This window comes from Lonchura striata, chromosome 6 (assembly GCF_046129695.1).
Source record: "Lonchura striata isolate bLonStr1 chromosome 6, bLonStr1.mat, whole genome shotgun sequence".
Taxonomy (NCBI): Eukaryota; Metazoa; Chordata; class Aves; order Passeriformes; family Estrildidae; genus Lonchura; species Lonchura striata.
In genome coordinates this window covers 52,437,770-52,448,856 of record NC_134608.1, presented here as the reverse complement: position 1 = coordinate 52,448,856, position 11,087 = coordinate 52,437,770, and the positions used below count along the sequence as shown (strand labels likewise).

General features: G+C 56.8%; 1 protein-coding gene across 3 annotated transcripts; it reads left to right on the top strand.

Annotated features, from left to right (window-relative positions):
* Positions 1-245: 245 nt before the first annotated feature.
* On the top strand, positions 246-10,566 carry FNBP4 (formin binding protein 4). 3 transcript variants are annotated; one of them, XM_021556060.2, is made up of 16 exons: positions 246-369; positions 528-608; positions 1,431-1,567; positions 1,711-1,912; positions 2,004-2,154; positions 2,234-2,351; positions 2,515-2,853; positions 2,942-3,152; positions 5,046-5,164; positions 7,245-7,349; positions 7,633-7,766; positions 8,723-8,904; positions 9,061-9,374; positions 9,479-10,009; positions 10,101-10,258; positions 10,366-10,566. In XM_021556060.2, the coding sequence occupies exons 1-16, from the start codon at positions 246-248 to the stop codon at positions 10,454-10,456; spliced, it is 2,997 nt and encodes a 998-aa protein (XP_021411735.2). In that variant the 3' UTR covers positions 10,457-10,566. The 3 variants fall into 3 exon arrangements, 2 of the variants coding, with proteins under 2 accessions (XP_021411735.2, XP_021411734.2); XM_021556059.2 differs by having other exon boundaries at positions 2,231-2,351; XR_013340199.1 differs by lacking the exons at positions 9,061-9,374; positions 9,479-10,009; positions 10,101-10,258; positions 10,366-10,566 and having other exon boundaries at positions 7,633-8,185; positions 8,723-8,742.
* Positions 10,567-11,087: the final 521 nt, after the last annotated feature.

Below are 11,087 nucleotides of genomic sequence, written 5' to 3'. Positions count from 1 at the left end.
CTAACTATAGGGTTGTGCCATAGGATAGCATGGAACCACAAGCCTGGAGGGCGGGATGGGGCTCTGGGGTCGGATGGGGCTGCGAGATCAAGGGGCAGGACGGAGCCGCGGGTCCGCATGGAGCCGTGGCCCCTGGCCCGTCCCCATCCCTAGGGCGCGCGTCCGGCGCAGGCCCCGCCCCTCTGTGACGCAGCCCCGCCCCGGCGCGGCGCGCGCGGCCGCAGCCCCGAGGCGCCGCCGCCGCCATGGGGAAGAAGGCGCGCAGCGCGCCCGGCCGCCGGCCCATCCTGCAGCTCTCCCCGCCCGCGCCGCGCCGCGACGAGGCGGCAGGACCCGCGGCCGAGGGGGCCGACTCGGGCTCCGAACCGGGTAAGGCGAAGAAGGCGGGTGCAAGCGGGGGCGCTTTGTTAGCGGGGTGCGGCCTAGCGCGGCCTAGCGCGGCCTGGCGGCACCGGGTGGTCCCGATCCGCTCTCCCCCGCGTTCCCCGCGGCCCGAGCCCCCCGTGATTGGCGCTTCTGCCCCGCAGATGAGCCCGAGACGGTGGCGGAGCCGCCCCGCAACCCGCCGAATCCGCCGCCTCCCGCTCCCGCCGCCGTCAAAGCCACCGGTAAGGGAGCGCTCTGGGATGAGGCGCGGGATTACATTCTCCCTAAAAAAAAACTAGGGGGAGAATTTCAGAATTTAGGGGTGCTTACGGCCCCTGATGCACAATAGCGATAAAAAAATTGTTGGCGTTGTGGTTATAAATGGGGGTTTTTGTCTTAATTTTGGGGGTGGTTGATTCTCAGATATAATTTTTTTGGGGTCCAGAAGTTCAAAATGTAGGGAGTTTGGTCGTAAAAGTGGTGTTTTGTCCTAAGTCTAGGCCTTTTTGATACTAGATGTGGAGGCTTGGGGGTCCTAAACGTAGGAGTTTGCTCCTTTGTGTGACTTTTTTTTTTCTTTGGTGGTATGTATGGGGGTTTGGTCCTAAAAGTGCGGGGCTGTGAGGTCCCGAATAGCTTTGCAGGTGCTGCATGTGGGTTTTCTGGTTCTAAGTGTGGGTTTTGTGCTAAATGTAGGAGTTTTTTATAGACTGCATTTGTTTCCCTCTCCATAACCCTGTATTTTTAACGCAGAGTCATTAACCACGTTTAAGTATTATTTTTGAGGGAAGAGAGTTAACCCTTTCCTAAATAATTCACTTTGGAGCTGGAGTTGTTTCCATGTTGATTATTTTAATTGTGCTGTTATTTCCCAAGGGGCTGTTGCTCATTCTTAAATGCATTTTATTACTGGCTCTTGATTCCCCCCAAGGCTGTCGCTGGCACTTGTACAGGGGCTGATCCCCCTGGGATGACAGTGGCACCTGGAGCAGAGGTGGGGGGTGGGACCCAGTGTCCTGTGGCAGCAGGAGGATTCCCCTGAGGATTTGCTCTCCATTTTCCAGGAGGTTTGTGCCTGCTGGGTGCCTATGCCGACAGTGACGATGAGGAGGGTGAGACCCCGGAGAAGCCGGCCCGTTCCACGGATGCCAACGGCAGCAGTTCTGCTGACATCGACAGCACCCTGGCAAACTTCCTGGCTGTGAGTGCCACTCGGGCAAGGACAAAGGGAGGGGAGGGATGGCAGGAGGAGGGGAGTTTCATAGTCCGAGGCATTGTCCTTGTCAGTGTACGCTTTGGTTTGGCTTGGGATTTTAAGCTCATGGTGGGATGCTGTTTTTACAGGAGATCGATGCCATCACGGCCCCAGCCCAGCCCGCTGAGCCCACTGCTGCCTCCTCTTCCTCCTCCTCCGTGCCACCCCCCATGCCTCCCCGCCCAGAGCCGAGGGATTCTGGCACAGGCTCATCGTCGGGCACAGCCAATGGCACAGGCTCGGCGCCGGCCCCAGAATGGCAGTATGACACCCAGTGCTCGCTGGCTGGAGGTGAGTGCCACTCCTCTCTCCAAAGGGGGTGCTGACAAACAGGTGTCACTGGGGTGGGGGGAGTGACAGGCTGTCCTTGTCCCCCTGGCAGTGGGAGAGCTGGAGATGGGCGACTGGCAGGAAGTTTGGGATGAGAACACTGGCTGCTACTACTATTGGAACACCCAGAGCAACGAGGTGACCTGGGAGCTGCCACAATACTTGGCAACGCAGGTCCAGGGCTTGCAGCATTACCAGCACAGGTGGGCAAGACCTCCAGGATGTTGCCTGTGGGATGTTGTCCCAGTCCCGCCCTTCATTCCCTCTCCTCTTTCTCAGCAGCACTGTGGCAGGCACCAACGGCAGCTTCGTGGCAGCCGTGGAGCCATTCCCTCAGGAGAAGGGGACTCCAGGCAGTGCTGGCCGTGGGACCAACGTCAGCAAGCGGGAGGTGAAGAAGGTCAGTTATGTGAGTTCTGGCTGCCATGGGCCTTGCAGGCCTCCTTGGGTTTCCTTGGAAGCAGCTGGGATGCTCTGCTCCATCCACAGCCCTAGGAGGGCCCTGGAGCATGGGCTGTTTCCCAGGCAGCTGCCAGAAAGCTCACACGGAGCTCATCCCACAGGAAGTGAATGAGGGAGTGCAGGCTCTCTCCAACAGTGAGGAAGAGAGGAAGGGAGTGGCTGCGGCCCTCCTGGCCCCACTTGTGCCTGACGTGGTGAAGGAGGAAGAGGAGCGCTGGAGGAGGAAAGTGATCTGCAAAGAGGAGGTTGAGCCGCCTCTGGAAGAGGAGGCCAAAGTGGAAGAGGCGCCGGCTGTCCCAGAAGAGCCAGAGCCCAGCAGGGACCCCCTGGAAGACACAGGGCAGGAGGATCTGTGCAGTGTGGTGCAGTCAGGAGAGAGCGCGGAGGAGGAGGAGGAGCAGGACACGCTTGAGCTGGAGATGGTGCTGGAGAGGAAAAAGGTAATGGAAGATGTTTGTCCCGGAAGCAGGGCTACACGTGGTAGTCATGGTATTGCTGGGAATAAACTGGGATGTCGTGTCTCGGCAGGCAGAGCTGCGTGCCTTGGAGGAAGGCGATGGCAGCGTTTCGGGCTCCAGCCCGCTCTCCGATGGGAGCCAGTCGGCCTCGCAGGACGCATCCCGCAGGCTGGCCTCCAAGCGGGGCAAATGGAAATTGTTTGTGGGAGCCACCAGCCCCGAGTCTGCCAGTCGAGGCTCCAGCAAAACGGGCCGGGAGAGCCCAGAAGCAGGAGAAGCAGGTAATTGGAAAGGCTTCCTTTGGAGGGAGGAGCAGGCAGTCTCCTTTCCCTGAAGACCCACAGGTCAGTGCCGGGAAGGGTCATGAGGTATGTGTGCCAGGTGGGGACAAGTCTGTCACAGCCCAGCCTCGCTGGGATAAGCTGCTACTCTGCCCCAGTCTCCCTATCCTAATTACCTACATAAGGAGAAGAGTGCTGTATTCAGTGGTTCCTTGGGAGATAGCATGGAGATAACCGCTGCCTCACATCCCACTGCCTTCCTCTTCCTCCCAGCATCACAAATCCAGCCTGTGGCACACTGGGTGCTGTCACCCTCCACTTCTAAAGTTCAGTTTTTGAGCTGCCTGGTGCTAAATTCCAGACAGCTGCAGTGTCCCTGGAGCCACTCCAGGACCCCACACTCAATGTATAAGGAATGTAACTCCAGCCCATGTGGCAAGACAGCCCCTCTTTCTGTGGGGCTGGTTCAGCTAAGGGTATGTGTGGATATATCAGTCGTACACAACTACCCCTCGTGTTCCAGTTGAATCCTCCAGAGCTGTGCTTCCCAAAATGCACCAGCTATAGCATTTTAAGGAACACTGTGCCAAACAGTTCCGGGACTCCCAGATTGTAGAATCATGGAGTTGTTCAAGTTGGAAGTGCCCTCTGAGGCCATGGAGTCCAACTGTTCCCCCAGCACTGTCAAGGCCACCACTAACTCTCCTCCCCAGGTGCCACATCCACGTGTTCTTTTAATCCCTCCAGGGATGGGGACTCTACCACATCCCTGGGCAGCCTGTGTAAGGGCTGGACAGTTCTTCCCATTAAGAAATTTCCCCCAATATCCTACTTAAACCTCCCTTGGCACAACTTAAGGCTATTCCTTCTTGTCTTGTCTCTTGTTTGGTGGGAGCAGAGCCTGACTCCGCCCTCATCTCAGGGCATTGTGGGGAGCAAGAAGGTCCCCTGAGTCTCCTTTTCTCTGGATGTGCCAGTCCCTTCCCAGTAGAAGATTTGTGTGCCTGCAGCACAGAAAGCTGAATGAAACTGCTTTTCCAAGGAAAAACTGATACAAAAGTGCCTACAGCAGGCTGTGTCCTGCTGGAGTGGGAGTTGGTGCCTGCCCCATCCCAGGGTTCTTGTGGCCCTGAGGCACCTCTGCTTCAAGCAGGGGCATGAGCTGGGTGACAGCTCTGGCATTAAATCAGTAATGTAATTTTTGCATAGGAAAATTAATGGTTTTGCCAGGGGGCTTTCCAAATAACTCTGAAGCCAGCTCTTCCCAGCAGCACCAGATTCCACCTTAACCTAGGGAACGAAAAGCTGTCACTCCAAAATAAGCTGTTTAAATTGAGCACCCTGCTGCTGGAGGGTGGTTTAGGGAAGTGTCCTGTCTTCAAGCACCAGGACATGCTGAGAATTGGGGTTTCTCCCCAGAGGCTTGTGGGACTCTGTCCCAAACTTCTTTCTTTGGAATTTACGGCTTTGACAGCAAATTAGTCATCTGAAGGCAAAACCTTCTATTACTGGCAGCTTTTGGGGACCTTTTCAGTCTTTCATCATTAACTTATTACCTAGTACCTCTTACTGACAGATTTTGGGAGTTAGTATCTTCCTGCTTCCCTGATGCCCATTTTCCCAGGCCTTGCCTCATTGCTGCTTTGCACTGTAGCAGCTCCAATACTCCCCTTCCCATGTTACCCTTCTGGAAGGATCCCTACCACCAAAACACAGAGCAGCGACTATCTTTCCTTTTAAATTCAGGCTCTTGCCACTGGCTCTGGTGGGTCCTAACTCTTTCCCTACTGTTGCGCACATTGGCTTTGGTTCCAGGTACAATGTCCAGCCACCTGCTGGCACTGCCAGGGTGGTGGTGGAACAAGAACTGACCTGTCCTTCCTTCTCCTGCAGCCCCAAGCACAGAAGCCACTGATCCAAGCTCAGACAAAGAGGCAGAATCTGAGGAGCCCCAGGAAAAAGCCAAATCACAAGGGGCTCCAAAAATGGAAGAGGAAGAGCAGGATCTAAAGGTATGGAGAGGTGGAGGTGCATGTCTGTGAGATGAGGGATGGGATGGGTGCTCCAGCTGCCAACAGGAACAAGGGACATGCTGGCTCCCCCAGCCACCTATTCCCTGGGGACACCAGAGCTTTGGGCTCTGGATTTGGACCACCTGAAGTTTTTAAAGCTCAGATCCCAGTGTGGCTGCAGAACAGCTTGTGAAGGAAGGGCTCTGCAGGGCTGGGACATTATTCTGTTTCCAGTAGGATTCAGCAGCAAAAGCTTGGACGAAAGGAGGGTGTGGGGGGGCAAAGACTTGAGCCCTGGGTGTTGTTGTGGCAGAGGACAACCAGTTTGATCTTGACTTTGTTTTCACCAATAACAATATTCCAGTCTCTGGCCCGGTCAGTCGTCCCGTTTCCAGGCTGAAGACTCCTCGTCCGTAATCTCTCCGTTTCTTGAGGCTGACGGTACCGCTCTGCCCTTCGCCCGGCTTTACTTTTAGATACAAGCTGGGGAAGCCCTGGGGATTTCTGCAGCATCCTGCCAATAGCTCTTCTCTGAGCCTTGGTTTGCTCCTTTGGCTGCACTGGATCAATTCCCTGATCCATAGCAGAGCTCCAGGCTTTAGGGCAGTATGACAGAGCAGTAGGGGAGATACTTCCCATTTGTCCTTTAGTCCCCATGTCACTTGTTACCCTGAGATCTCCTGCAGCATAAAATTTGGCTCTGGAGTTATTCTGTGACGTTGGGAATGTTGTCACCTCCCTGTGGCAGATGGGGAATCGCCAGTTTGTGGTGGAACCTGCAGTGAGAGTTGCCCATCCCTGTCCTCATTTCCCACCACTTAAATAATTTTTGTGGTATGAAAGGGAAGGTCCTTTTGTCCTTGTAAAAAATCTCGTATCTCCCTCGTAAAGCAACTCCTTAAAGGATTTTGAGTTGCAACATTCCCAGACCAAAACTGAGCCTTCCTCAGTGCAGCATCCGTTTGAGACCTGATTTTTAAATTAATTTCTTTAAATAAAAATAATGAAAATCTGTAGCAGGGCTGGACTTGCTGGTCCCTCTGCAGTCCCCACCCTCCTTCTGGTCCCAGTGGGCTCTGTGACAGACCATGTGGTGCTTTTCCATGCAGGATTCCCTTAGAGCTGTTGGAGGAATGCTGGCTCCCTGGGTAACCTATACCATTTGCTCATCAGGTTGGGATCTCCCTGGGTACAGGAGCTGCGCCGGGGCCACCGCTCCCAAGTCACCCTCTGCTCCAGGATGTTCCCTGGCTTCTCCAGAGACACATTAACATGGGAATTCATATGCCTGCCTTGGTCTTCTCTAGGGCTTGCTTTTCTGGCCCATCCCCTCTCTAGGGACAGATGCTTCCTTGGTGGTTTTGGTGGACATTCCAAAGCCTTTTTGGAGGAGAGAAGTTAAAACCAGACCTTTTTAGAGCCCTCCTTAAAGCAGTGGTGATGCCACTTGTAGGCATTCTTGTTCAGATTCCTTTCTGGCTTGTGGCTGCTTCTGTGCAGTGCCTCCAATCAGGGAGGTGGACGCAGGGATCCCCATGTCCCTACATTGGAGGTTTCACTCCCGTGGGACGCTGGGGTTGAGTAGCCATGGCTGCCATGAGCTGACCTGAGTTTTGATGTAGCTGCTGCCTCTGCTCTGCAGTAAATCCAGAGCTGTTATCCCTTGCTGGTGCTTTCCAGCTAGTTTCTCTGGAAAAGCAATTATTTACAGAACCTGGAATGGCATCCTGGCCCATTTATTTGGGAAACATTCTTAGATACCTGCTGTGGCAATGGGTCTGCTGGAACTCCAAAGTACCGAAGCTACCTGAACCCGTGCTGTTCTTCTACACAGAGTCAAGCGCAGTCCGTGGAGGAGCTGTCACCCAGCCACCCACACTGCCCTGTCCCTGGGGTGCAGGATGTAGTGGGATTTAACAGAGGGGATGACAGGCACACAGGGCCAGGGTGGCACGTCCAGTCCCTCTAGGCTGAGGGGCCGTGGGTGGTCTCGAGCGGTGTTTCCTGAGAGCCGCGGGGCTGTAGCCGCCCCATGCTGCTCCCAGAGGGCAGCTCTTGACTCTGCCCTTTCTCCTGGCAGTTTCAGATTGGAGAGCTGGCAAATACTCTGACTAGTAAATTGGAGTTCCTGGGCATCAACAGACAATCTATCTCCAACTTCCACATGTTGCTGTTGCAGACAGAGGTAACCGAGCCTTCGCCCCTCGCTCCGGCCTCGTGTTCCGGAGCGGATCGGATGCAATCCGCCGTCCGAGCGCCGGTGCTGCGTGAGCCTCGTGGCGCCTCGCCGCGCAGGGCCCTCCCTTCCTCGGCGGGGGGAGAGCGTGGCTTGGCACGGAGGTGGGGTGTCCTCCTCCTGGCCCCCCACGTCCCGTGCCGGAAGGGAGCCTCCCGATCCTCGAGTCCCGCCCCCCCCCAGGGCCACTGGCAGCCCACCTCACCGGCTTCCCCCGGTTCTTGCCCTCTAGACCCGCATTGCAGACTGGCGAGAAGGTGCTCTCAATGGAAACTACCTCAAACGCAAACTCCAAGACGCAGCTGAACAGCTTAAACAATACGAAATAAACGCCACCCCTAAAGGCTGGTCCTGCCACTGGGACAGGTACGCGCTCTCCTCCTTTCTCACCTTTCATCTCTGACATCTCAGACATGATTTGTGACCATCAACCACCCGACGACGCTGGCGCCGTCCCTCTGGCAGACTGAGAGCGGCTTCTGTTAGTGCTGGGCAGGCAGAGAAACGTCCGGCACTCGCAGAGTTTGGGCCAGCCACCAAACTGGAGGATCCAGACGGAGTGCCCAGTGCTTTGCGACGGAGCTGATTCCCTGATGGACAGAGCTGGTTGTCCCTCTCGCGAGTGTCCAGCGCTGTGAGGGGCGGGCCTGGGGGGTCGCGCATGCGAGAGCTCTGTGAACTTTGCAGGATCTCTGGATCAGCTCTTCTGACCAACAGCTCTTCCAAAGGACAAACTTCAACTCACCGACGGAACGAAGAACAAGATTTCTGTCTCCTGCCAGCAGGTCAGACCCAAACATTTCTTTGTCTATTTGGCTTTCTTGATTAATTTTCCTTTGTTTGAAATCTTTGCTCTTTTGTTTTTCAGCTCCCAGATCCGCTCCCTCTCTCTAGCATTCACTGTGTGTTTGACACCAAGAGTATCATAAAAAACTGCGCACCATGGGGTAGGGGGGCAGCCGCTTCCCTCCGTTGGGCTGTTCCCCTGTGCCTCTTCTTGGAGGGCGACTTTCAGCCAAGGCCGTGCTGAAAGTCTCAATGTTAGCGAGATGTTGCCAGCGGTCCCGGCCCTCCTCTCCCTCGGAGTGGGGGGGCTCAGGGCGACGTTCCCGCAGCCAGCGATAGCAAATAGCTTTGAGCGAGTCGGCTCGGGCCTCTCCTGCCTCTGTCCTCAAAGTTGTTTGCTGTGTGTGGGAGAGCGGCAGCCCTGCTGCACGAGGGTCTCCCCTGCGAGAGCGCACCGCTGTCGTAGGCAGGCCCGCCTTGGAGTGTCGGGGGCGGAGAAGGGATGCTGAAGCCTCCTTCTCTTTCTTGTGATCTAGGGAGCATAGACGCTATTTCTATGTTAACGAGCGCTCGGGAGAGTCGCAATGGGAGTTCCCTGATGGGGAGGACGAAGAGGAGGGACAGCGAGGCGCCGCCGACAGAAAACCCGACAGTCCTCCAAAGCCACCTCCCAAAGACAAAGGAGAGCACGCCGAGGGGCCTGCTGAGCGCCCCGCAGGTACGCCTCGCTCGCACTGGGGGTCCTGGCCCCAGAGCAGGGGGTGCGGGGCAGGGCAGTCCACAGTGGCAATGCCTCCAAGTGGGACCACGGGCAGGAGGAGGTGGTACAGACCATAGGCCGGGTGTTCAAGCCTGTGTCAATTGTGTTCCTCAGGCTCCCTTTGTAAAGAATCCTTCTCAGGCCAAGTTCCTGCTACGTCTCTCATGCCGCTCACTCCGTTTTGGACTCTGCTTCAGTCCTCCGTCCCAGTCCTCCAACCTCCCTTGCCTTTGGAAATGCCTCCGCCACCTCCACCCCCACCAGACTCACCTCCGCCACCTCCACCACCACCCCCACCGCCTGGAGAAGATGGGGAGATCCAGGAAGTGGAGATGGAAGATGAGGGGGGTGAGGAGCCGCCTGCCCCAGGAACAGAGGAAGATGCTCCCCTGAAGTCCCTGGTACGCCCTGCTGCCAGCAGCAGCCAGGTAAGCAGTGGAGCCAGTGCTCCACTGATTTCAGAGTGTGAGATTGGGAAATGGGTGTGTAGTGGTTCTCCTGGCCCAGCACTCACCTCAGCCCTCTCTTCCAGGCTGCTGTCGATCCCAGCCCATCCCCGCTGCTCTCAGCCAAGCCACAGAAGAGGAAAGCAGTGGAGATGAGCCCAGGGCTGATGCAGCGCACGGCCACCATTGGCAGCTGCCCCGTCATCTACAGCCAGCCCCTGATGGCCACGGGCAAGTACCAGCCATCAGCCGTGCCCTTGGCCTCCCTAAGGCCACGCCAGCGCCTCCAGAGCGAGATCCAGGCACGCCCCAACCTCCGCATGGCTCCAGGCCACGCCGGCCCTCAGCCCACGGCGCTGGGGCTGCAGTCCAGCTACCTGGGTGTGACGGGACCTGCTGCGCCTTCCATGATGGGATACTCGGAGTGCGCTGTGCCCGTCAGCCTGGCCACCACGGCCACCGCGCCGCCGGCACCAGCACGGGGAGCCCTGCCAGCCGCGGGCACTGCCGCTGAGCAGCCGCCGCCCCCACCACCCCCACAGACACCCCCACCGCCCACCCCCAAGGCGCCGCCGCCTCCAGAGAAGGAGAAGCCAAGGAAGGGGCGCAAGGACAAGGTAGGCCAGATGGGTGGTGGTCTCACACTGGCACTGTTCTTTCCCTCCTCCCTTTTCAGCCGTGGTCACCACTGTTATTTTTGTGGCACAGGGCAAGAAGAGCAAGACAAAGATGCCATCGCTGGTGAAGAAGTGGCAAAGTATCCAGCGGGAGCTGGATGAGGAGGAGAATTCCAGCTCCAGTGAGGAGGACCGGGAGACCACAGCCCAGCGACGCATCGAGGAATGGAAGCAGCAGCAGCTGATGAGGTACTGACCCCAGGGGTCAGCACCAGGACATTTCCTGGTGCCTTGTAAAGGTTGGGGGATCCATGAGAAGGCCAGCTGGGTGCTGACATCCTGTTTTGTCCCTGCAGTGGCATGGCTGAGAGGAACGCCAACTTCGAGGCACTGCCAGAGGACTGGCGGTCACGGCTGAAACGGAGGAAAACAGCCTCAAGCACATGAGGCATGCAGTGCTGTACCCACCTCTTGGGGTTTTTTTTGTTTTGTTTTGTTTTTTTTACAGATGTACAGTTCCTTTGACTATTGTCCAATAAATCGTAGCAGTTTGGGAAGTGCCATCTCATTAATTCTGCTTAGGGCAGGTGGTAGATGGGGATCACAACAGATCCCTGTAATCCATGAGTTGGGTCGGCATGTGGATTGTGGAAGCAGGAAGGCTCTGCAGAGAAAACTGGGCAGGCTGGATTGAAGGGCTGAGGGTAAAGGCCAAGTGCCAGGTCCTACACTTGGGTCACACATACCCTGTTGAATGCTCCAGGCTGGCAGAAGATGCTGGAAGGCTGGGAGAGGCCCTGGGGGTGCTGGTAAGAGCAGCTGAACATGGGCCCAGGTGGACAAAAGGCTGATGGCACCTGGGTTGCCCACTGTTCTGACACTGCTGGGCCACCTCCAGCCCTGGGGACAAATCTGGAGCCCTCATGGCAAGAGGGGCTGTCCAAAGAAGGGAATGGAGCATAAGAAGGGTCTGGAGTACCAGGAGGAGCTGTGGGGGCTCAGCCTGGAGTGACGGAGGCTCGGAGGGATCCTCTGGCTCCCTACAACTCCCTGTCAGAAGGGTGCAGCCACGGGGTGT

Excerpts from the sequence above, each read along its gene's own strand:
- FNBP4 (XM_021556059.2), top strand. The coding sequence starts at position 246 with ATGGGGAAGAAGGCGCGCAGCGCGCCCGGCCGCCGGCCCATCCTGCAG. Across the intron at positions 370-527 it reads CGACTCGGGCTCCGAACCGG|ATGAGCCCGAGACGGTGGCG; the intron begins GTAAGGCGAAGA and ends TCTGCCCCGCAG. Across the intron at positions 1,568-1,710 it reads CCCTGGCAAACTTCCTGGCT|GAGATCGATGCCATCACGGC; the intron begins GTGAGTGCCACT and ends CTGTTTTTACAG.